This window comes from Patagioenas fasciata, chromosome 2 (assembly GCF_037038585.1).
Source record: "Patagioenas fasciata isolate bPatFas1 chromosome 2, bPatFas1.hap1, whole genome shotgun sequence".
Taxonomy (NCBI): domain Eukaryota; kingdom Metazoa; phylum Chordata; class Aves; order Columbiformes; family Columbidae; genus Patagioenas; species Patagioenas fasciata.
Genome location: NC_092521.1, coordinates 15,051,518 through 15,077,050, shown reverse-complemented (window position 1 = coordinate 15,077,050; position 25,533 = coordinate 15,051,518). Strand labels below are relative to the sequence as shown.

Genomic DNA, 25,533 nt, shown 5'->3' with positions numbered 1-25,533 from the left:
GAAATATTTTACTGAAGAGAACAGATTGTGTTTCTCCACCAACTCTCCCAAGCATATCATATTGAAACCTATAGCTTGAATTGCACATGCGGGAGAATCCAAACCGACATCGTGCTTCTGGTGAGTATGTAGACAGGAATTAGATTCTCTTGTGATTTTGGTTCATCTCTTTCAGCCAAGAACATAAAGTCTGGAAGCAGACTGAGCCTGACCCTTGTTAAAATGTGTAGGTGTGGGGGAAATTCTTCCTTTTCCCATATCTCCATGGCTACTATCCAAGGTCAGATCACAATTGCAATCCCTGTTCTTTCTTGCAAAGCGAGGCCACTCGAGAGGACAGATCTATGCAGCTGCAACAAGAGAAACCCAATATATCATCCTGAGTGGCAAGCATGCTCTGATTGATGACAAAATGTAGAGAGGGACCTCCATCCTTCAGATTCCCAACTTTGTGTCTCCTGTACCTGTGATGTTATGACTGTTCACTGTTGCTTGGTGGTTTCCTCACGGGTATGTTCTCCTGATCAAGCTTCTCCTTGGCAAAAAGGCATGGCTCTTCCTTAGCAGGTTAAAAAGTTCTGGAGGAAGCTCTGCTGGATGTGTTTCCCTATATATCTTTCAGGGTTGGGAGCAGAGAGTTAAACCGTCAAGGATTGATTTCCATTGCTCAGGTGCTGCAGCTAGCCTGGACTCCAGAAGCATTAACCAATGCTACCTGATCATGCTTGAAGCCCCTGGTCTGCAAAAAGATACCTCTAACTGATAGAGAGGATGATTCAATCTCTTAAACATTTCTTCAGCTTCTAATGGCTCCTGGTCAAAGCAGAAGGGCAAAGGGACCAGCTGTGAGACACAAAGCCCGCATCCAGACTAGTAAATTAGATATTGTCAGAACATGGTTTTGGGCACTGGCTAGTGACCTCTGCAGTGTATTGCTCGTCATTCCTCTTGACTGTGTTATATCGGGCCAATTGCAACTCTTTCAGCACGTGGTTCAGGGCATGGCATAAATCAGAAGCTATTTCCAGTAAGCAGTTTAAATGCACAGTCTTATAGTGGGATTTATAGAACAATAAAATTAAGGTTGGAGGGGACCTTAGGAGATCATCTAGTCCAACAGTCTGCTCAAAACAGTTCCGATCAGATCAGGTTACTCAGGTGCATGTTAAGCTGAGTTTTGAACACCTCCAAGTGTGAAGACTGCATGTCTCTGGGCAACCCATAATGGTATTTATTTGACTGCCTTCACTGTAACATCTTTTTTCCTAACATGTAATGATAGTTTCCCTTGTTGCCATTTGTATTCTGGCAAATAAAATCCCTTATAAAAAATTCTGTCATAGTTACACTGTTTCTCCATAACTTTCTTTCATGACATTGGCAAAACATGTCCTGACTTAAGTTAATCTTCCAAAATAATATGCATCTTGATTCTAAACTGCCCTGCATCTAAGGTCACACATCAAAACCTGTCTCATCCTACATGCAGCTGTGTGGAGGAGATTCAGTGGCTCTGTACAGTCATTCCTGTCCTGGGTGTGACAGCATCAGAGAGAAAGTGCTGTTGTGCTACATAATTCCCCCCAGAAATTCTGGAGATGGTTAAGCAAAGAGGAGATTTCCATAAGTGGGAGAATGAATAACACCTTAAAGGCTTTGGTGCTCTTAATATAGCTTTATGAATTCTCACACTGCTCTATTTTCTTCTACATTACACAGACTAAAAATAATGTGAGAAAGAGCCAGAAGAAATACATTCCCAGTCTTCCTGCCAATGTCCTGGTACTTACTGATCTCTTTTGCTCACTACTCACAAGTTCAGAAAGAGTATCAGATCCATTCAGGCCATCAGATGGTCTGAGTAGCATCAGCTTCAAACCCTGTTGGCAGCAGTAACAAGTATCTTTTGTCTTTTACCTGCATGAGAGAATAGATATTACCGTACTCTTTCTTGAACCAAACCTCTCTTTGACTTCATTTATAAACAGTAATTTTCACATGTAACAAATACCATAGGAGGTGATTTATTTGTGGCCAAGTGATACAGACACAGTGCCAAGAGAAATGAATCCTAGGAGAATAGGCAGGAGATGATTCTTGAGCAGCCAAGAGTAAGAATACTGCTCAAAGGAAAGAAATGGTGAAATATATTCAAAGATAGTGTAATTATGGTCATACTGTTAGTTCTAGGATAGGAGAAGGGAGTGACATACAGCATTCTTTTTCTTTAGAAGTTTCTGTGAATCCACGCTAGATCCTAGAAGTTGGTGGAAAGCTCTACATTTCCCTCCAAGTTAAATTAAGCACTTTAGAGGGTCCAGCCAGTTTTCATCCTGCCTTAAGAATGATCAAAAATAAACAGAGATTCTAAATATTTTCTTTAGAAAGTGAAATATACTTACAAATATGAGGTTATCAGTGTTCCTCAAGATCCTACTGTTACAAAACCAAATCTAGTTTGCATTACTTTTTAGGAACTTCCATGTTATTATGAAACTGTGAATAGTTATCGTTGAATTTTTCAAAACCTTGTTCAGAACTAAATGCTTCTTCCAGAGAATATCAGAAACTCTATTTTATAGTTTTTAATGCATTTCAAAGTTCCTTATGCCATTGTCTGCTTCCTTTGGAAATATGAGTCTTGAAGACTCAACATGCTTTCCTTTGCACGTTTGAGCTATGCTTGCAATCTTTTCCCTGTGTATATCTTAAAAGTACTGTGACAGAGACACTAGGAGTGTCTTTATTTTGATGCCACGTAGCTGTTACATTTGCTTTAGTTCTTACTGTGATACAGGAGCTACTTTGGTCCTCAATGCTTCAGGAACCATCTGGCTACACTGTGAAAGGGGAACGTATTCCTTATCAAGACTAAGGATGCATAGATGATGTAATATGAGTTGACTATATGGCTTATTTTATCATTGAAACAACCTTCCTGTGGGATTTTAAAAAATCCTTTCCCAGTACATGGCAGATAATATTCCCTAAGCAGTTTTTAGTACCATAAGATAGCAGGTTTGAATCATAGTTTCCAAATTATGTAAAGCATAAAACTAGTAGTTCATGCTATATTCATTACTAAAAATGTGTCAGAAATAAAGTTTCAGAAAGAAAAGTACAAAGTGAAAAAGATGTGATTTTTTTTTCTTTTTTTTTCTGAAGCTGTATGAGTTACTGAGGCCTAGAGTGTTCCTTACTGTGTGTGTCATCATAAACACATTCAAACCCTTCCTTTCCTTTCCTTCTACTCTCGCTTCTATATTCTGGCCTTGAGCCACACATAGCATCACATTCTCCTTTTCAGGCTGTGTAGTAATTAAGGAATTGACTTAGCACCAGGCTGTTCATAAACCTATGTGTTATAGCAGGTGGATACAAAATGTGCATCTGGGTTAATTTGCAAGAATACTTTATTAATAGTGCATTTTCTTCTACATCTGGTCAGTCTTTTTTTTCTCATGATTTGCTTGCTTTCCACTTTCCAAGTTATCTTTAGTCTTTGGCTCTTATTTCTGGAAGTTCTGAAGCACGTTCATAATGGAAACCACATGAGCGTTGCTGCTGCTCCCTGAGGCAGGACCTCGGTGATGGCTCCTGCTCATGCGCAGCATCGCTGGGCAGGGAGATGGACTCACCATTGCCATCTTTCAGCACGTAATCAGCGGGACCATGAATAATTGCAACCACTGAGATGTAGGCATGTGACCCATCTTATGATAGAGCAGTCTGACAGCAAACACTCTCATTTACTCGCTACAGCAACGTTGTGAGTGAAATTTGCTCTGAGGTGAAAGTTGCCGGTACAAAGAGTCTTGCATTGCTGTTTCAAAAATATTGTGAGGCTAGTTGGATTTTTTTTTTAATGTCAGCTATGATATAGCTTCTTTTCAGGGCAAATAATGGACTTTTCTTCTAAAGAAGCACTACCACTGGTCCTTAATTTAATTAAAAGCAAAAGAAAAAAGAAAGACTTTAGATGAAATAGAACAGGTTCACAAAGTTCATATAAAAAGCAAGTAAAATTGCATATATTTCTCTCTTATAGGGCCTTCCTGGCAAAGATGGACCCACAGGCCCACAAGGACCTCCTGGCCCAATGGTGAGTATTGACCGTGGAATTAATTACTGTAAAAATCATCAGGATTTAGGGGGATTGTAGATCATGGTTATCTAGGCTTCAGCGGATAGACCAAGGCCAAGGGTTCTCCTTGGAAGTTAAAATTCTCATGACGCATAAGGGTTGGCAGAGAACTGCTCGTCCAGTGTCATTTCTTTCAACTCTTAATTAGCTCAAGAAAAAATTTCTCCCTTGGGAAGGAGAGACCATTGTTCCATCAGTAGATTGATAGCTTGTTCTTAGTCAAGTAACTGCAATATATAAAGGGTATTATGGCTCTTAATATGGCTCTTAACTTTTGAAACAAGACTCTTTTTTTTTTTTTTTTTGTTAGAAATTCAAATCAGTTTTGTTAATTGAAGTAAATTGCCAAGTTTCGCTTGGTCTGGAGGCAGGCAGTGAATGCAGGTATTCAGATGTTCTCATGAAGTAATCAAGAGACACGGCAAAGGCCACATTCAGCCTTCAAAGCAAGACGTGATGCCTCCAAAATCTGTCTCATCCTTCTCAAATAGGGCAGTAGAGCAAGGTTAATGCCTTCTTGATAGATTTAAGAAATCAGGTGAAACTGCTGATGGTATTGAGTATTCTACAAGCAATCCTGTTCTTTGTACAAAGAATTTTTCTGAGCCGTTGACCCCAAACATGGTAGTAACATCACAGGATTTAGTCTTGTAGTCCAGCAGTCCTGTTCCAGAAAACAAGCTACACAAGTCCTTTTTTCTCAAGAGTTTTTTTCAGAGCTATGCTTTTGTTGCTCTTTTCCCTGCAACATACATTTCTTAGTCCTCTCTCTCAGCATCTCTGATCTTTGGCAGAACTGTCTGCTTTGTGCGCTTCCTCTCCATCACAGTTATTTCTCTCATCAGTTTCCATGGATGTTGATTGTTCTCACCACTAAGTATTTTCTTTCTCTTTTTCCATGTAGGGCATACCTGGTGCTCCAGGTGTTCCAGGTGTTACTGGGAGCCAGGGGCCACAAGGTGATGTTGGAGCTCCTGTGAGTAAAATTAATTAATATTGCAGTATTTGCTATTGTGTGTTGTTTCCTGTTCCTGGCTTCACTATTTTACAGAACTCCTCAAAATTTATAGCTTGGGATCTGTTTGATGTTAGTGCTTAACCAAAACATGTTATTGGTCTTTCTTTGTTCATTCTTTATAATTAAATTCATTTGTTATTCTTACATACAACGTTTGCAATACAGGGATTAGAGAGTCGAACCACAAGATTAAAATGCAGAAGTTAAAAACATAACAGTATGTGAATTTGTAGTCTGTGTGTAATTACTTTCTCCTTTTTTCCCTTGCACTTCAAGTACCACTCAGGAATCCGAAGTATCCATTTATTAACCTGAATATTTCCAAAATATTATTCTGATTTTCACACTGTGAAAATATTGCATGAATGAAAAACTGCTTTCATGGTTACTCTGGATTTACATCAGAGCAGCTGACTAATGATCAAGTCTTTTTCTATAATGTTACTATAAATTTGACCATCAGTTTCATTGAGTGGAAAATTACACCCTCTATACTGAAAATAAGTATTAGGAACCTCTAATACTAAGTTTGTCTTTCAGATATTATTTTCTTTCTATGAAAAAAAAAAACCAACAGTTTAGCTAGAAGAAAGGAATACAACTATAAAATGGGTGTGTAAATTATGTAAAAGAGAAGATTTGCAGGGGACCTCTTTTTCACTGTAACAGTTCAGATAGTATCGTGTATTCACTTTTTAACATTTGCCCACTGAGTTAATTATAAAGTCTGCTCAGTGTTTTTCCAGTGAATAATCATTTTTAAGGGCATCAGAGTATGACAGTGTGTACTTCTGACATAATTTGTAGAATTTTTTTTTTTAATTCAGTTTGCTTTGGAGCTATAGTCCAATGCAAGAATTTTTATCTAGCTAAGTTGAAATGAATTGACTGATAATATATAAGCAAAGATAATAACCTAATGCCCAGTTCTGCATAGTTTCTAAGTGTAATCATGCAATTTACTAAGGAGATTTGGTGAGCTATGGAACTTATTACTGTCAATGTATAACATGCTGACTAGTCAGTTCCTGTCCAAACACATGTTCCAGATATTGAACTAAATTTCCTAGAGCATAGATATTCCCGTGGGTCATGTAAGACCTCTGCTGTGAATATTTAGACTCTAGTAGTTCTGAAGAAACAGCTAGGTGGGTGAAAAAATATTAGATTTCAATAACTGTCTTTCCCAAAAGGTAAAGTAATAGAAAAGTGGTTTAAAATGATCTTGTAGAAGCTGTGTCTTTCCCAGGATAGAATAAGCTGTGCTTTAACCATGCATCAGTGAGATGGTTGGCTCTTTGACCAGATCTTTGCTTGCTTCAGGAGTTCCTGAGAGTTGTCCAGCCTGCCCCAAAATCCTCCAGTGGTGAAGCTGTAACTGCCCCAGACAACTTGTTCCTAGCAGGTGCAGAGCCTTGGTGCAGCAAATGCTGCAAATTTCTGACCGATATTTTGTCACACACCAGCCTTCTCTTCGTCAGTGACAATTAGACCCATTTCAACCAGGTGAAATGCCGTGTGGCCTGCCCTTGCTGCCATTTTTAACAAGTGTAGTCAGTACGTGACAAACCCCTGAGAAAGTCATTGTCTCCATGTAATTGCCAAAGGTGAACATTTTGTTGAGTGCTGAAATGGAAAAGGTATATTCATTATTGTCACAGACCCTCCAGAAACATTGTTCCTTGATTGTTTTTTCTCCTTTTACTGTGGTGTTGCAAGGGAGACAATGTTTAGGGGTTAAAAATCTTGAGCTAGAACAAAATGAGAATTAATTTTGTATTGAATCTTTCCACAGGGTCCTCCTGGAGCTAAGGGTGAAAGGGGTGAGCGGGTAAGTCTATCTTCATGTTAGCCACCATTTTTTTTTGTGGTTTGGCCTTCTGTCTCGTAAAAAGCTTTCTGTCTGATAAAAGCTTTCTCCAACAGTTTGTGTTTCCCTGTGTTTACAGGCACAATAGTTTTCTCTATGCAATCAAGCAAACTTTCCTTCTTTTCCAGACAGTGTTTTATATATAGCTGCATTAATGTTTTGAAGGTGAGAAGTAAGAGGCATTAGGCATTTCCCCAAATCTGTCATTAGGGTTATCTTCTCAGACCTTTGTTTGCTGGCTAAAAACACTCATGGGAAACAGGGAAATCCCAAAACTACTTTGGCTTTTTTCTCATCTGTGAAGGTATAATCTCTCTGGGACAATAAATGTCTTTCATTACTCTAAGCATTTTCAAGACAAAAATGATTTGAATAAATGTGTTCTGATGCTGCTGCTGTTGTTATCCAGGGTGACCTCCAGTCCCAAGCCATGGTGCGTGCTGTTGCTCGGCAAGTGTGTGAACAACTCATCCAGGGTATGTACATCAATAGCTCACATGCTTCTATCTCTAGAATGGATCTTTTCCTGCCACAATTGCTTACAAATACGATGCTTCTCAGAGCATTCAAGGGTATCTATTAATTTTAGGCTAGACAGTCAGGATTTATGTTCCAACTCAACTCATGTTCAAATGGATTTATGTCCAATTAGAGCTGATTAGCATCAGGCATCTAAAAAAAAAGTCTGAATTGTCTCCAGTCTATTATAGTACCCAGAAGCTTCTGCTGTGACAATTTTAAATTTTTATAGACATAAAAAAAAATCAAAGCAAGGAAATAATATTATACACAATAGTTCTCCCCCTTTTCTGTGTACTCCCTAAACCACTGTTTTCCCATTGACAAGCACACAACTTCATTTTATCAAAGCATGACAGACCACAGCCTTGAGGACCTGCCAGTGCTCTGTTCAAACTTAGCTGAAACAGATTCTCCACTGCAACTTGAAAATGGGGACATTTTTTTCCCAACAGGTCATATGGCAAGATATAACTCAATTCTGAACCAGATTCCAAGCCAGTCTGTCTCAACACGAACCATCGCAGGACCTCCTGGGGAGCCAGGTCGGCCAGGGGCTCCAGGGCCGCAGGGTGAACAAGGATCACCAGGCATGCAAGGGTTTCCAGGAAGCCCTGGGCAACCAGGAAGACCAGGAGAAAGAGGTAGGCTTCATACTTCACATGTACAAAAATATATCTCCCTTTCCTGCTACATTCTGATGGCTTTTGTCTCCTGTCTAAATGTGAGAACCGTTTTCTCACTAATTGATTGGTGAACTCAACACAGACCATAGCAAAAGCTCTGGAGACTCTCAGTCATGAAGGTAATATAGGCTTTGCTGAGTGTGATTTGGTAGCATCAGACAGAGGTTTAATGCCTAAATTGCTGAAGACTGGTGGCATCTTATTTGGCACATCCCATCACATCATGCTCTCATTTTAGTAGGACTCTGAAGTGATCTGGAAATCTAATGTATAAGCAAAGAAGCTTTTGAAGAAAGTCAGCGGCAAAACTGATATGTCCATGTTGGGGAAAGACTGAGCATTTCTGCCGAACTTGAAATATGTTCATCTGAATATTTCTAAATTACGATCATTTGAAAGGAGCAAGGTTGATAATAAGAGGGAAAAAATCTTAGTTTATGAGGGGTTGAGAGGATCAAGGAGAGGAAATTATGAAGTCAGAGAGAAGTAATACAATTAACTCTTCATTTGCAATCATTCTCTTCTGTATTCTTACATGTAGCCTAGATCCCTTTCACCTTTCCTCCACCAGTATTGTCTAATAAAAAAACAAGCTCTGTATTTTGATTTACTCACTCCCTGTGCAACCCTGGCAATCTTTGGTGTACCAGAGTAGCACAAACCTCACAGAGGTAGGACTGAGTAGATCTATGATTGTATGAGTGGTTTGAAGAGCATCACAAGAGAAGCTGGCCAAAAACCCAAGAGACAAACGTGATATTCAAGAGCGGTGAATTGGTGTTGCTGTTAATGAACTGCTATGAAGCCTGTTCAGTTCAGGAGCTCAATGGTTCCAGTTCACAGTAGCTATGATGACCAGAGTTAAAGCACTGTTTTCAAAAGAAAGTCTTTGAGTGAACCTGTGAGTCTGTGGGTCCTTCCTTCTCCTCAAGACTAGAATTCCAATTACCTTCTTGAAAAAAGAGGCAAGGTTTAGGGTACTGGCCTCTCAGTCATGCTACTGCCTGCTCCAGCTGAGTAGAGACCAGAAAGAAGGAGGAATGAGGGAGCAGGAGGCAACTAGGAAAGAAAATCAGAAGACAAAGCAAGTGGTGACCTGGAGAGACTAAATGCAGATTTCAGGGTAGTTGCTTCCATATTTTAAATGGCTTCTCAGGCAGGGACTTTTTAAGCACACAGAATATTTTGCTGGGACTTCAGGAATGGAGGAACCAAAATGCCAGGCTACGAAAAGGGAAACCTGTTTAGCATTTAGCATGTATTTTCCATCACATTTGTTGTGCTGAGGACCAGACCCGCATGTTATACTACTATGAAATCAGAGTGATTAGATACAGTCATTTAAATGAAACATGATGTAGGTTAACCCACTGCTGATATTATTAATATCTGGGGATCAACATTGGTAAAAGAGTGAGTACAGAAAGGGTAAAAACACATTAAAAAAGAATATTAGTCTTTTCCAATCTATATAGATAACTGATGTTGCAGGGACTGACTTTGGCAGGTAGTGCTTGTGAGGAGATTCATTCTTGGTAGAGAGCAAGCTCTTATCGAACATACTTTAAGGATTGTAATGAGTCAGCCAGAGCTCTCTGCAGATTTTCATAAAATGCGATGCCAAATGTTGGGAGTGTTTTACAGTATTTATAGCTTAAAATGAGATTGTTTAAGAATCAAGAATCCATGTGTAAACTTAAAGACAAAATAACTGGCTAGTTTATTTGGTGTGAAAACGGATTTTAGTATGCAAATGTAACTGGAGCCTGGCAGAGAATCTGGAAGCATGAGGAAGAAGCTCATTCAGAAAGCAGATAAGAATATATAATAATTTATTAGTCCTTAAGGATTTAGTTTCTTCAGAAACAACTGAAATTTTAGACTGATGTGGTTAATGTAGTAGCAGATTATTCAGCAGAATGATACCTTTTGAGTTGTACAGACCCTTGGGATGTTTCAGAATCCATTTCTAAGGAATCGCTCTAAGCTAACCCCAAAATGCATTAATGTTAAGTAAAAATTATATTTACCAGCTTCTTATGCTTATGGAGATTGCCTGGAAGTTTCTTGTGCATTCCCAGTTCTCTCTTTATTCCTAATTACACATCATACAGTGAAGCATCAGGCTAAAATTTCCCTCCTTCTGAATGGCAGGGGTTTGAGTTTCTGGTGACTACAGAGAGGAGGATAAATAGACTCAGACCCCATCCCTTGCTCTGTTCCAGAGCATTGTTTGTATTTAACTTGTTCAACAAGTCACATGTGTAGTCGTGTCCTGAAGATTTCTAGCCAGCCACTTGAAAGTCTTTATGAACAATATGTTTCTTTTTGCTGATATCATCAGCATTTTGGTTGTATATGAAGTCAATTTAGTGTTCAAAAGCAGTGCCAGATTAGAAAAGAAGTCAGCCTCCACCTTTAAATATAGAAAATACACTGCAACAGAGACAGCAGTGTCCGTAGAGCATAGTGAAAGCAATAGACACTAAAAGTAAAAAAATACCTCTTGTTTATCTTGTGGAGTGTTTGTTTTTTTTTTACATAAGAGTTCAAACTGTTGAGATGGCTGCAAGAACTTCTTAGAGCCTCTGAACTGAGTGGCAAGGTGCTGGTAGAAAGAAGATAAAAGAGCAGGGGCATGCTAAGTGTTTCCTCCTACGCACCCCTCCTGCCCACCACCCATCAATCCCAGCCTGTGAGAGGGGGAAACTTCTGCAGAGCAGCGTGTAGAACTGGTTGGAAATCATACACCAAAGAGCTTTACTGGAAAATGTCAGCAGTGGGAGATTTTCACATCAGTGAACCTCACTGCTAACTTCCTTGGCCAAAAGCTTCTTTCTCCTTGTTGACCTTGTCACTCTGCCAAACATTAGGCAGATGTTTTGGAAGGAGGTTTGGACTGAGACTGTGTCCTGGAGTTGTGCTCAAAACCTCCACTTGAACTTCTAGGTCCAGGGTGTCCCATCTCTGGATGTATCCTCTCACTAGTAACACACTGAGCTGGTCCTTCCAAGAAAGACTCACCTCCGTGAGAAAGCAGAAGTCATTCTCTTGACACAATCAGTTCTCAGTGGCTGTTGCCACCTCAGATTTTTTTTTTTTTCCAGTGTAGACACAAGTGAATGGATTAGGATCACACTAAGACGTTTGTTATTTAGTTTTCGTAGTTGATTATTCTTTTAGCTGTACACTGTGGGGTCTTATAACTTGTATTTTTTTAATCATGTGGAAAAAAAATCATCTCTGACAATCTCAATATTTGCTAGCAATATGAGTATTTTATTGGTGCCCCAACAAGCCATTTGAATTGAACCGGTGATTTAAAGATTAAGGAGGCCACATTATGTTATCAGTTCTCTATAGTACATAACCCCAGATAAATACTAGAATTTTGCTCTTACATACTTGTATAAATAAACACTGATTATTCACAGCACTCATCTCTATTTTAATTTTAACTAGTTCACAGTACTGGTTTCTATTTTTATTTCAGCTAGTTCAAACATCTTTTGTTTTGTTTCTGTGTTTATGAACTGGGACTTAAATAACTAGTGTCTGGCTTCTCAGTGCTGAGAAAGTAGTTGGAGTACTGCAGAATTTTTTTCCAATGATTTTTATAATATATGGGTAGTTTTCTCAACTTTGAGGAAAAATGTAAGAGTGGTAGTAAAGCTTGTGCTGAGGCACCACTAGATTTCCCATGCTGTGAAAGTGCAGTTATTCTTCTGCTGAGTGGACTTCTGATGCACAAAGCTTATGGCTACTCCCTCCATCCCGTTGTGATTACAATACAATAAATACCTAAGCTGTCACTGGGAAAATCACTATTCTCAAGTACAACTTCATCTATATTTGCTTCCTGGCTTCATATGAAAGAGTTAGTTAAATATTTGTTATCAAAAGCCACATGTTTACAGCTCTGATGGAAAAATTTCAATGGAATTACATGGAACTTTTGCCAGTTGAGTCAACTAACAATCACCCTGTGTTATTATACAGTATGGTTACAAGTGAACATCTTTGAAAGAGGACATTTTTGGTAGCTGTTTGATTTTTTTTAATAGCAAAATGCAGTTCTCCTCAAAGGACGGTATTCTGTTAAAGACAAAAATACATAAGCAATACCAAGATTTCCTTTTGTGCACAAACCACGGACATTTGATTTTCTTTGCTAGACAATGTGTTTGTGATCTTGGTTTTGTTTTTAATAACTGATGCTATCAGAGGTATCTTTAGCAGAGCATTGGAAATAATTTATTTCAGTTGCTTGTGATCTCCATGGGGCTGAACCCAAGGCATTGCTTATTTTGGATGGGGACAAGACATAAAAAAGTGGTTAGCGTGAAGGGGGAGAGACAGTTTGATGTTGTTGCTGAAGTATGTCCAGAGCACAAGTATGAAAACACTAGAATCTGAAGCCACTCTAACTCAAATGATAGATCTGGTGCACACTTTTATCCCTGAGAGTGATTAACCATTGAGGCAACTTGGAGAGCGATGCCTTGACTTTCTCTTAGCTGTGCTCTAATGAAATACAAAGGTGACCTTGACAGAAAGTGAAATGGGTGAATTTTGAATTTTCTGTCCTTTACAGGAGGGAGCCATTAACGATGACCAAAAGGTCTGGGAATCTGTTAACTTACTCTCATTAAAGAGCTTTGGTGGAAAGTCCATTAGGAAAGCCCATTAAATGCTTGATTTTAACTCGTGAGTTTTGCCTTAGGAGTAGGGTATCCTTGCTTCGGTGTTTGTTTTCTTTCACGTGGGTAAACTTTACTGGAAATTAAACTGAAAGAAACCTGAAGCAGACTTGTATCTTGGCCTGCAGTATGTTTGCATTAGGAACTTGATATCCATGTGATTTCAAAGGTTAGCCCTGCGCAAGAGCTTCATAACTTGTTCCAGAATGAACATTTTATTCTTAGACTGAGTAGATTTGTTCCATATTTATCATTTCTTACTGCAGTTTATTCTGCGAACATCACGTATGGGCGTGTGTTCTTGTGTGTGTAAAGAATAATAATTGAGCACATGGCAAGCTGTGATTTGAAAACTTCGGGGCAATTGCCTTTGAAGACACCACGTAATGTTGTTGTACAGTAGGCTAAGCAATGGTCCATCATGGACCAGTCTTCTTATGATCAAAGCCATGCACACGGACAGACTTTGCCTTTTGCAAATGGCAAATATTTGTTTACAGGACATGTAGAGGTAATTTAGATAAGTTTACCTTGTGGGAAGGTCTGCAGCAGAAGTAGAGAACTGCAACAGAGTTGTTTGAAGCAAGCCAGGGCTAAGAAAATTTCAGGTACCTGGAATGCAGGCCAAGAGGTTTGCCTGAGCAATTTGTCTTCAAAATGAGTGGAATTCAGTTGCTGATCACAGATGATGTGGATTTTTGGCAGGTTCCCTCAGGAATATAAATGTAGGTTAGAGCATATATCTGCCATGTAGGACTGCTCCCTACATACCCTGTGCAATGCAATCATTCATCAAAGGTTCTGGATAGCACTTCTGACTGAAACTGCAGTCTCTGCTAACCAAACCCAACACTGAAAACAGGAGGTTCAGACTCAGTTTTGGAAGACAGTCTCTGAGAACAGGAATCCCACGTATTGCATTGCTAAGAATCCCAGAAGGAAAGATGTCAGCAAATTTCCAGATGCTGGAGTTTAAACACTTAAAGACCCATTGACCTTCAGCGAGATTTAGGAGCTAGGGCTACCGAGGCTATGGATATTAAATTCCTGAAACTTACCTTTTGGACGCTTTATAATCTGGAAGTCTAAAACAGTCTCAAGGCTACAGCTTTAACAACTTGGTCACGTTGCTTTTACTATACTTGTAGTTTGGCCGGGGGCTGCTTATTATCTACTGGCAAAAGGCTGGTAGGAACTAATTTAGTTGTAAGAGAAAGCAGTGGTTTACAAGCAAGACAGAAAGTAAGAAGATGAGGTGTGAAGGAGTCTTGATAGAAATGATGGAGGTGCCAGTTCCTCTCCAGCCTTTCTCCAGTGGTTAAATGTTAGAGCATAACTTCAGGCAGCTTGAAGCTGCATTCCTTTCCTACCTACTACCACCACTGGGAAGAAGGTCTTGTGGTCCAGTCTGATGAATATATTCCTCTGTGTGTTGGATATTAGATCTTGGAATAAGGTCTGAAACAAGGCCTCCCTCTCCCTGATAAATTTTTGAGCAGTTAGGCTAGAGAGCCATTCTTGATCTTTTTGGGCCAACACATCCCTGTACTCAGCACTGGTGAGGATGCACCTTGAAACCTGTGTTCAGTTTTGGGCCTCTCACTACAGGAAAGACATTGAGGTGCTGGAGAGAGTTCAGAGAACGCCAACAAAGCTGGTGAAGGGTTTGGAGCATGAGTTACATGAGAAGCAGCTGAGGGAACAGAGGCTGTTTAGCCTGGAGAAAAGGAGGCTGAGGGGAGACCTTATCACTGTCTGCAACTACCTGAGAGGAGGTTGTAGCATGGAGGGGGTTGGTCTCCCAGGTAACAAGTGATAGGACAAGAGGAAATGGCCTCATGCTGTGCCAGGCGAGGTTCAGATTAGATATTAGGAAAAAATTCTTCACGGAAGGGGTTGTCAGGCATTGGAACAGGCTGCCCAGGGAAATGGTGGAGTCACCATCCCTGGAGGTGTTTAAAAGATGTGTAGATGTGGTGCTTAGGGACATGGTTTATTGGTGGACTTGGCAGTGTTAGGTTAGTGGTTGGACCTGATGACTTTAAATGTCTTTTCCAAACTAAGTGATGCTGTGATTCTATCCTGAGGTGGTAGCCTGAACCACTGAGTAGGAGGAGAACATACAGCCGTGTATCCAAGCCACCTCATCAAGACTGTCTACACTTGAACATCCAGGATTTCTGGATTTCAGCTGTATGCCATCATCTAAAAATCTGCAGAGCCTGCAGGTGGGATGGGTCTTGGCACAGAAGAGGTCAGTCTCAGCATGGCAGAGCCACTTTGTGCTACTGTCTGCACTGTGGAATGAGCTCTGGACCTCTGTGGGGGGCTCAGATATGCTGGGAAATGGAAGGGCACTAGGGAAGGGGAGAGGAGACCCCTGAAGCCCTATTGACCACAGCCCCCTGAAATCCTACTGGCCTCTTACCCAGACTAGGGCTCATAAAAACTAGTGGGATCATGACACAGATATCATGAGATATTTCAGTGTGCATGCATTTGCCTATTTCTCTAGACAGGTAAGATGCGTGCTGTGGTGAGTCAGCTCTGGAAGCTGTTCCTTCCTTCAGCATTTCTTTTTATTTAATTGTGACTCCCTTAGCACTCCAGATTCTGTAACCTGCCCCAAATGCCTGGCTCTCTTCAGGTGCTCCAGGCTGAGTGTCGGTGCTTAACTGAGTTGTGCACATCAGATGTGGCTTCACTCTGGTGCCAAGCCCAAATACCCTTTGAAAAGCTGGCTTTGTGGCAGCTCTGTAGGTCTTGAGACTTGTGGTTGCAGATCGTTTTGAGAATTTCACCAGAGATTTTTAAACAGTGGAGGAGGTACTTGCTTTGCTTTGAATGTCATAGTAAGCACAGGGGAGAGTATTAAACCAGCAAAGCAGAACCTATGGATCCTTCAGAAGAATTTCATGTCCTTGACTATCATTGTGATCAATAAGTCAGTGTAAGCGTCAGTCATGGGATAACAAACTTATGCTCGTGATACAAGTAAGGATTTGCCAATAAGTTGAGGGGGGTGATTCAGCAACTGAAGAATTCTGGTAATCAAGTCAACAGATGTTAGAGGCATGAGCTGGAGTCTCCAGGTGAGAGCATATTCTGGGGTACACCCTGCACTTGTGTTCCTACACTGGTCAAAGGCACATCTGGTAACACTGCTAACATGTGCTGACATCGATAGGGAGGAGTGTTAGAAGGAACTGGTGCACCATTGTCATCATCAAATGACTAAAGGGTCAGGACAACCAGACAGAAAGATTTCATTTTTGGTAGTAATTATATAAATATTATGTTATCCATAAATTCAGGGATGAGGGGTACAAGGCCTTGTTCTGTCTTGACCAGTATCCTGTGGAAGCAGGAGGAAGAAGACACCTGCTGTTTGCAAAATAATGGTATAAACATCACCCAGATTATCACACCTGCTCTCTTCTGACACTTTCTGCTGATGTATTTTGGCCATGGTATTTCTTCTCTTGGTGGCCAAGTCTCTCCTGTTAAACACCGTGTTACTAGAAATGCTTGGAAAGCTTTGGCAACACCCTAATGGGAAATGTTGTGGAATTGGCTGTGGTTGTATAATTTCTCAATGAGAAAATAATTGGTCACCAAAAGAAATTGAAAAAAAAAAACCAGAGCCCTAAACTTGTGCAATCAAAGGAAATATAAAGTACAAAAGGGAAACAGAAAATACCTCAACTATGCCAGGACAGTGGCAAAAAAGCTTTCTGGAGGTAAGAGAAAGAGCTCATCATGCTTTGGTTAAAAGCACTGTGCTCAGTATGAAGTTACTGGTGGCTGTGGTGCAGCCTGGGTTTTCCACATGGTTGGGCTACACGATATAGTGCCCTGGAAGCCTCCTGTTCTGTAGAAGACCTAGAATTCCTCAGCAGGTACCGAATCCCCTGTAACTCAGCAGACTCTTATTAAATAAACTTGGTGGGAGCAATTCTTGGTCAGTGATGGGTTTTAATTACAATTTTTTCCGCAGTTAGACTTTGTTCTTACTTATTTACTTCCATTGGAATTAGCTTATGAAGGAAAAAAGAAAATCCTCCGTGGCTCCTTGCAAAAAGCAAGTGTCCTCCAGGTGTTTTTCCCTAGAGGTCACACTTATCTGAGCAGGAGGGAAAGAAAGAGGCCAGTCAGTTGAAACTGCAGATACTGCACCATCAAGGGCAGCAGCTGTTTTCTTTCTACTTTGTTTTTACGGGGGTGCTCTATATTGGCTCTGACTCTGAAAGTGCAAAAGCTCTGAAGGGGTGAGAGCAATTACGAGAGCTGGGAGGTCTGAAAAATGGGGGGAAAGTCCCACAAACCAGCCTGGATTTGGTGTTTTTGAGCCATCCAAATCAAACACAGACTTTATGAGAGTTTCCAAGTTGCCGGTGGAAACTCAGGGTCTGGAATTTGTAGTTTTGACACCTACTCTAGTTCGGCACCGCTTATTGTGATCGCTGCGTATAGAAAGTGTTTTTATAGGGTGCCACAGTGGCAGTGCAGACAGAGGTGGAAAGCTGGAAGAAGGTGATGCCTTCTGGATCACTAGATCTGTGATCTCCATGGATCAGACCCAATGATAGAAATTGAGAACCATGAGCAAGTGTAGGAACACAACATCGGTTTTGTGACCAGGAAACTCTTAGATTGGGCTTTGTTTGAGGGGACAGATTTTGACTGTGCTGAAACTCCTTTCTTGCCTTCTAGCAAGACTCTGCAATAACCCACCGTAACTCTCCCCATTTGTGTGTAGAACCATCTTATGCTGAACCACTCTTCAGTGGGTGAATGTTGGAAGACAAATTGGCTGTTGCATTAAAACTTTGACTTTTCTGGGCCACGCAGTAATTTATAGACAGCTTTGTGAGGCTTTGAGGATTCTTCTGACTTCGGATGGTTGTACCCTGGTATAGTCCAGAGGCAGCTTTCCAGCAGGAAGCGCAGCCTGGAAACTGGCCGATGCCTCTGCATACCACCTCGGTGAAACTACCGCGGCAGCAGGAATGTTTAAGACCCCAGGAATGCCATGTTTCCCTTGAGAAGCTGTCGGGGAAGGGAGGGAAAAAGAACCAAATAATTCTTTCTTTTTACCTCTTTCCTTCTCTGCCATCTGTTTCTAGATGAAAAATAGCATATGGAACTATAATCCTTGTTAAATAACAAAAACACTGCACGCAGTTTGGTTCAAAATGTGACTCTGACGAGTACTATTTCCTTAGGTTTACCAGGCGAGAAAGGAGAGAAAGGCAATCCAGGTGTTGGAACACAAGGACCCCGGGGCCCACCGGGATCTACAGGTAAAGTTGTGGCGTATGAGGTGCCTGGGTTAGGCCACTCCGACTCGTGTGGAAAGCCACAGGGGTCCATCCTCTGTTTCTGAGCCTTAAGCAGCAGAAGAGTCGGTAGTTTAGGCACCCGGACTCTCATAATGTTCTTACTCTGTAATACAACATTGTGATGTGCCACATGATGGTGTCATCAGTCACACAAGTATTTTCTTTTTGCCTGTGATAAACTGCTTCGCCAAAACCATTTTTTAAAAATATTTTGGTTATTATTTTCAGAGATGGAGTCTGAAAGGGGAAAAAATTAATCTGGATTAATTGCATTTGTTTTCTCATTGACTTAAGGTGATACCTAACTGTGACTTGCCAGAGAAATGTAGAATAATTGGGCACGTTAATCACAGGGATTTAGATCTAGCTCCTGAAAAAAACGTAGAGGCCGAGATCCAGGTCCTGTTGAAACAGGTGTTAAATTGGATTGCCTTCCCTGGGGCGTTCTGTCCATGGGAGGATGGGTCCCGAGGCGCAGCATCGCCCAGAGGGGGTGAACACAGAGCTGCGCAGGGCTGTCCTGCCCGGGAAACTGCCCTTCTGAACGCCTGAAGCTTGGTGAAACATTTGCTTGGTATAAATGCCTGGCTAAACGCTGTCTCTGGCAAGGCAGATGAAGCAGTGGCCAGAGAGGGGGCTCGTCAGGAGTGGGTTCCTGCTCTGTGGCCGCTGCTTGTTCTTCCTTGCCAAGGAAAGCTTCAGCTCTTCCCTCAGCTCACGCCGACCAGCTCCCCCCCTCTGCTGTCTCCTGGAGGTGTTGGTAGCACACACAGCCATGTTTTCCAGCCCTGGAGAAGAGACGGCCTCAGCTCCCTGCTTTCATGAAGGGGGTTGGACTAGATGACCTTTGAAGGTCCCTTCCAACCCAAACTGTTCTGTGATTCTATGAAAGACACAACTCAGGTGTTTCATCTCACTCTTCTACGCAGGACCTCCGGGAGAAAGTCGAACTGGCAGCCCAGGGCCACCAGGATCTCCAGGCCCGCGAGGTCCTGCTGGTCACACAGGCCCCCCAGGCTCCCAGGGTCCCTCTGGCCCGCCTGGCTACTGCGACCCCTCCTCCTGCGCGGGGTATGGCATGGGAGGTGAGTACGGCATGGGAGGTGAGTACGGCATGGGAGGTGAGTAGGGGGAGCCGATCGCTGGGTCAGGGGGGCATTTTTCCAACAGCCAAAGTGAGCTGGAGGCTACCGGTGAACCTTGCGCTAAAACGTGGTAGAATCATAGAATGTCCTGAGTTGGAAGGGACCCACCAGGATCATCAAGTCCAAATCCTGTCCCTGCATATGACAGCCCCACAGTTCACACCACGTGTCTGAGGGTGTTGTCCAGTCTTTTCTTGAACACTGTCAGGCTTGGGGCTGTGACACCTCCCTGGGGAGCCTGTTCCAGTGCTTCAGCACCTTCTGGGTGAAGAACCTTTTCCTAATGTCCAACCTCAACCTCCCTTGGTAGCTCCCTAAAAATGTGTGTGTCCAGTGGTGCTGTATTTCATGGGACTGCAGCATGAGGAGAAGGTGACCCCGGGCTGGTGATCAAGGGGAACCTCCCATCTCTTGTGGCCTGAAAAACGGATCCCACATAGTGGGTTTTTGTCCTTTATGTGTTTGTGTAGTCAGGACCTTGCTCCATCTCCACGTCTGTGTGTTGAACCCCCGCCTCTAATGTGTGTGACAGCTGAGTTTTTCCATTTGTAGTTTTCCAAATGTTTTTTCACTCGAGTTCCCCTCCCGTGTGCCTCGGAATGGCATGAGAGCATGACCCTTACTAAACCCCTGGTCGAGTGACCTGACACAGGGATGCACGTGTCTGTCATTAACCAGCGAAGCAACCTGGAGAAAATGATTCTTTCTACGTCTTCTCTGTATCCTACTTTCCCATCTCGTTGTAGCACGGAGAGGCCATGGGAGGAAGTTAACACAATCGCCAAAAATCATATCCCCCAACCTAAAACTGAAATTTATTAGCGAAGCACTGGTTACTACAGATGTTAGATGAGATGTATTTGTTTGATGTTTACGGTTTAATCTACCCCGGAGCTGATTTGTATGTTTTACTCACCTGAATGTTTTTGTTGTCGTCTCTTCCTGTCCTTTCCTCCTCCCTTCCCCTCCCCGCTGTTGGATTCCTGTTTGAAGGCCCCATCCCTTACAATGGCTACCAGTCCCGAAGGTGAGAGGCCCAGGCTGGGTCAGGAAGGTCAGAGGTGGATGCTGAACTGCTCTGTGCTTTCCATCAACGACACTGACTACCACTAATGAACTCACTCGCTGCTGGACATGCACTTAGCTGCCTTGCCACGCTCAAAAAGTCTCGCCTGACCCATTTTGCCTGTTAATCACGTATTTTAGACCGTAATTGGGATAAGCTAAAGCAGGCAGGTGGCGCAGTGTGTAAGCGCAGGATTACAACTGGCCATTTGACAAATTCTGGTGGTGGTTTCCAACTAACTTGGCTGTCTGTTGGTGGGTTTCCAATCGCTCCAGCTTATTAATTTTGTTCAATGTTTCCACTGTTCCTTTGTGTGAATAAAAGATGTGTATTTAAAGATGATATATATATATATACACTCACACATTATATATAAATATATCTATACATGAAATGTCAATTTCCTAATGAGTGCTTTAATTTTCTGCCCCCCTCCTCCTGTGTTAACCGTATGAATACTCTTGGTGGTGGTGGGTTAAGGTGGATACGGTGAGCCAACCGATCAAGACATCCCCGTAGTGCAGTTGCCACATAACTCCTACCAAATCTATGACCCCGAGGACATGTATGATGGTGAGCAAGAGCCGTACGTGGTTCACGGGTCCTACCCCTTACCAGCCCCGTACTCCCAGTCCTCCTACCCATCACCTCATATCGCTCAACCAGAGTTCACTCCTGTTCGGGAAGAGATGGAAGCCGCTGAGCTGAGATCCCCGGGAATCAGTCGCTTCACGAGGAGGATCGCCAAACGGAGCCTCAAGACTCCAGCGCGCAACAGCGTGAATGGAAAAAAACCCTCTCGGTGAACTGTTTAGAAAAGGGAAATATTTTATGTGCATCTCTGTGTGGCCTTTTGTCCAGGTGCTGAACCTGTCCCAGAAGATGTTTACAGGCTTTTGTATTAAAGGAGAAAAAAGTGTACATGGCCAATTGACACAACAAATCATGGTAATTATCTTGCATGCCAGAAACTTAGTATGATAGTGGGTTGGTGCTAGATGATGATGAAAGGTCACCTGTAGATCTTTCTCTGGAGTTCTGTTCCGTGCACTATTCCAACTGTATCTAAAAAAAAAAATGCATCCGCTAGTTGGTGTATGTAGAACCCTTCGGAAAAGTTAATGTTTTGTTATCCATGTGTTTCCAGTTGATTATGTTCTGTTGGTTTTGGATGAATCGCTTTACTGAGTTAACCCGACTGCATTCACCGGAGAACAATGCGTAATCAGGTTTCCTTGTACCCAGCTATTACCCTTTTGCAAAGAAGTCTTATATTAACAGAATATTTTTTTTTTATCCACATGATATAAATACACAAGAATTTTCTGTGGGAGCACACTGATAATTTATTGTGAACCTCTTTCATTTCTGTCTTGTATGCAAATAAAACTGGCAAGCTTTTATATGGTAATTCTGTATTTGATTGATTTTTACCTTAGAACAATTGTATAGATCTACAGGGGACAGAATGTAAAGAGAAGAAAATGCATTTTGATTTTTCAACGCTTTTGGGCAACTATTTTAAATTATATAGACACTTCCTATAAACAATATTTAGCCTGATTTTTAAAATTATACATGGACAAGTGGAGAGAGGACTTAAGAGAGGGAGGGGGTTGTACCATCTGTGGATCTGAGATTTTGTATATTGATGTGCCACAGTCCCAGGACCAGCAAGTGTAGCTGAGAAGGCAGCTCAGATCAGCTGATGATGAGAGGATGAGAAAAACCCAACCCAGCTGCTTGAGGAGCACCAAGCACTTGGTGATGTTAAACTAAACCAGGATAAAGTGACTTGTGAACAGTTTTGAACAGCACTGTGGAGACTAAGCATCAAAACAGGATTTAAAGACTTAGACATGGAGCACTTTTAATCCAGCCCTATAATCCAGTCCTATAATTCCAGGACCTTCTTTCCGCTTGCCCAAACTGGGTTTGGTCTGTTTGTCAGGGAAGACCTGTCAGCTTTTGCCTCTGGGCATGGCTGGGGGCTCTCAGCTCAGGTCCCAGGGCCGTTCCTGCTGAGGTGCTGTGTAACTGTTTTCCTGTTACTTCTCTCGCCCTCTAACTCCCACCACTGCCTTGGAGAAAGGTGAGAAAAGTTGCTGGAAATGTGAGTTGAATGTCATTTCCTTACTTGGACTTGCATTTAAAGTAAAGGTAGAAAAGTATAACAATTTACAGACTTAAAGCAGCTTAACCCCAGTTTACAGAATACCGAGCCGCATGACTGTGTGTGCTGGCACACACTGCTGGCAGCCAGAGAGATTATTAAAATGAGATGTAGATTAGTTTACCTGCCTGCTCTGGGCTGTGCACACCCACCTCAACTTTCTCTCTCCCCGGCTGTCACTCTCCCACTCAGGTGTTGTACTGACACCTTGTCTTCCCCATAATGCACCAAATTGTAGGTCCTGTGGAAGTGATGCTGAGGTGGCCACTGACGGAAAACCAGCGTTCAAAGCAATTTTGCCGCTCTTGTCTCAGAAAGACTTGGAGCCTTGGGTTACAGTTCATAATTAATTTACACCCCAGCCTGTGCTATATCCAAATGCCAAGTTCCTGTGGGACCGGGCAGAGCAGCAGGATAACACCAGGGATGGCGGGGGGACAACACAGACATGCACTTCAAAATGAGGGAATTGGTGGACTGCTCATCACAATTTAAAAGCTATTGCTACACTAAAGCACAAACTGTAATTGCACTTCGCTTTAACTTCACATTTATACTTACAGTTACTGGCACCCCGCTAACCAGAATGCTTCATCTGTCGCAGGTTGTCTGGTCACTTGCTGGGTATGCCTGGGTAATAAAAAGTCACTGGTGCGCACTACCAAGTGATAAAAGTATTATTCAGGATTTGTATGTTCGCCAAAAAAAAAAAAGTAAGAAAGACACAGACACATATGGTCAACGTTTTCTCCAAAATTCAGTCTCCAAATAATCAGGAGTGTCTTGTATTTTTCCAGACTGCCTAAGAAGCTCAGGTTGCTGACTGTGAAGTATTTAATACCAGGAACAGCTGATGACACCCAGTTCTTACCAATAAAGCATATGTACTTTATGTGTCCTTATACAACAAAGAGCATTTACTTTACTTTAACATATTGCTTTTAAAAATAAATACATTTACCAGTGAACTAAATGTGGTTACTGACTGGGAAATGAAGTCTGAGTGTTCACTAGAAAAGAACATTGCCTGGGATAAGCCCATCTGAATGCCACAGAAACACCTGGTACCAAACCATTATTTCACATAATGCAATATGACTACAAATAAAACAATCTTTTTCTTCCTACGTGATGCTTGTAGAAAATAGATATAGAAAACACAAACTTTCCTCACCATTGTGAAATTTGGCAGGTAACACATCAGCATCTGCTACTGTACATAAAACAATCGGTGCTTCATTTATTTACACAACAACTTTGGTTTGAGGGTTATCTGTGCAGAAGAGCAGTAATGAACTTCAGGGAAGCAATTTGCAGAATCAAAATATTTTTTAAGACTTATTTGGCATCATTCAACACTTAAGTTCAGTTTCCTCATTTCATTTTCATACTAAAAATTTGCTGCTTTGTTCTTTAGTACGTTTTTTAAGGAAGGAAGGCATGTTTCTGTGCCTTGAATGAAAATCAGATTTGGGCTTAAGAGGGGAAAAAAAAGGAAAAGATGAAATAGGAAAAGGAATATATTTAATACCATTCAGCAGCTACAAAGTAGAGAAGAGTCAACCCTGGTGGTGTCACTCAGCACTCTGGGGATTTAAGTGCAGAGCGAATAACAAGAGTCCGAAAAACAGTAAGATTATTACAAACCAGTTGTTCTCATCTTACACAGTGCCTGGAAGTTCCTTTCCCACCAATGTGGTTTGCAGATGGTGTCACCTCTGAAATCCACGCTGTCCTTGCTGCTCTGCAGTATCCCAGCAGAACGTTCTGTTGGAACTGAAATGGTGCTTCTCCAGCATCCAAGCAGCTGCAGACACTGTGAAACGCTGCAGATTTCCTCCCTGTAGCAAACACACCCTCTATCGCATAAACCCATTTCCCCTGGCTCCGCTTGCAGGGCTGCAAGCACACCCCACAGCATTCCCATCAAAAGATGGTCAGAGCTTCAGCATGAAAAATTATGGTCAGTGACCAAATACTTCTTTGGTCATAATGAACAGGCTAAACTGTCGGCAAAGCACGTTGTGCGGGAAAACGCTTTCTAGAAGATTGCTGAAGACAGTGAGATAAACTCCCACAAGACACAAAAAAATGACCCTCCCAAATCTCATCACCTCCTCATTCTTCCAAGATGCATCTTTTAATACCGTTATCTTATCTCTAACAGGACTACACTCTGCATGCACGCCCACCTGGTATGTGCAACTGCTTTCTCTGGAGAGTTGTGGTTTTTTAATGTAATTTGGCTCTGGAAGAAGTTTGATTTTACTTACCACAACCACAGCAGCTTCAGTGGGTATATTCATCTAAAAAGACAAGCAAACTGTGGGCACACACAGACATGGGTTCAGCGAAATCTCACCATTAATCTCACAGGGTATATACTCTCCGTGTTCTAGAAAAACTTTCACAAGAACCACACAATCAGTTACAGAAACAGAATCACAGAATCATCTGTGTTGGGAAGTACCTTCAAAATCACTGAGTCTAACAGATTAAACAGCTTGAGCCACTGCTTTTTTATGTCGTCCAAAGATAAAATGAGCTCTACATGAACAATTCGCCTTTTCTGAACTAATATGGGCATTCTCTCATCCATCCAGCTGTGTAAGGATGGATCTCCTGTTTCACCAGAAAAGCGAATCAGATTATTAACCAACAGTGCCCTTTGTGGGAGCTCTGTGACCATAATTAGTGGCTGCTCTTACCACACAGAACTCGAGTTTTGCAGCTTTTCGAGTGAGACACATTATTTCAGTAAACAACGTACTGTCTCCATGAGATATAAATATTAGTTAGAAATGTATTAATTCTTTAATAATAGTATTAAAAAAATACCATTAACAAATACCAGATCATACAACATAGAG

General features: G+C 41.7%; 1 protein-coding gene across 8 annotated transcripts in view; it reads left to right on the top strand.

Annotated features, from left to right (window-relative positions):
• Positions 1–21,901, top strand: part of COL14A1 (collagen type XIV alpha 1 chain) — a 125,950-nt gene extending 104,049 nt beyond the window's left edge. For 4 of the 8 annotated variants that reach the window (XM_071803834.1, XM_071803831.1, XM_071803829.1 and 1 more), the window contains 8 exons: positions 4,049–4,102; positions 5,049–5,120; positions 6,958–6,993; positions 7,442–7,508; positions 8,007–8,195; positions 18,163–18,240; positions 19,209–19,364; positions 20,971–21,901. In XM_071803834.1, coding sequence (XP_071659935.1) covers positions 4,049–4,102; positions 5,049–5,120; positions 6,958–6,993; positions 7,442–7,508; positions 8,007–8,195; positions 18,163–18,240; positions 19,209–19,364; positions 20,971–21,296 — 978 coding nt within the window. In that variant the 3' untranslated portion in view covers positions 21,297–21,901. Of the gene's footprint in view, positions 1–4,048; positions 4,103–5,048; positions 5,121–6,957; positions 6,994–7,441; positions 7,509–8,006; positions 8,196–18,162; positions 18,241–19,208; positions 19,365–20,417; positions 20,452–20,970 lie in introns of all 8 variants that reach the window. The other 4 variants (XM_071803833.1, XM_071803832.1, XR_011737348.1 and 1 more) reach the window with 3 other exon arrangements.
• The last annotated feature ends 3,632 nt before the right edge of the window (positions 21,902–25,533 follow it).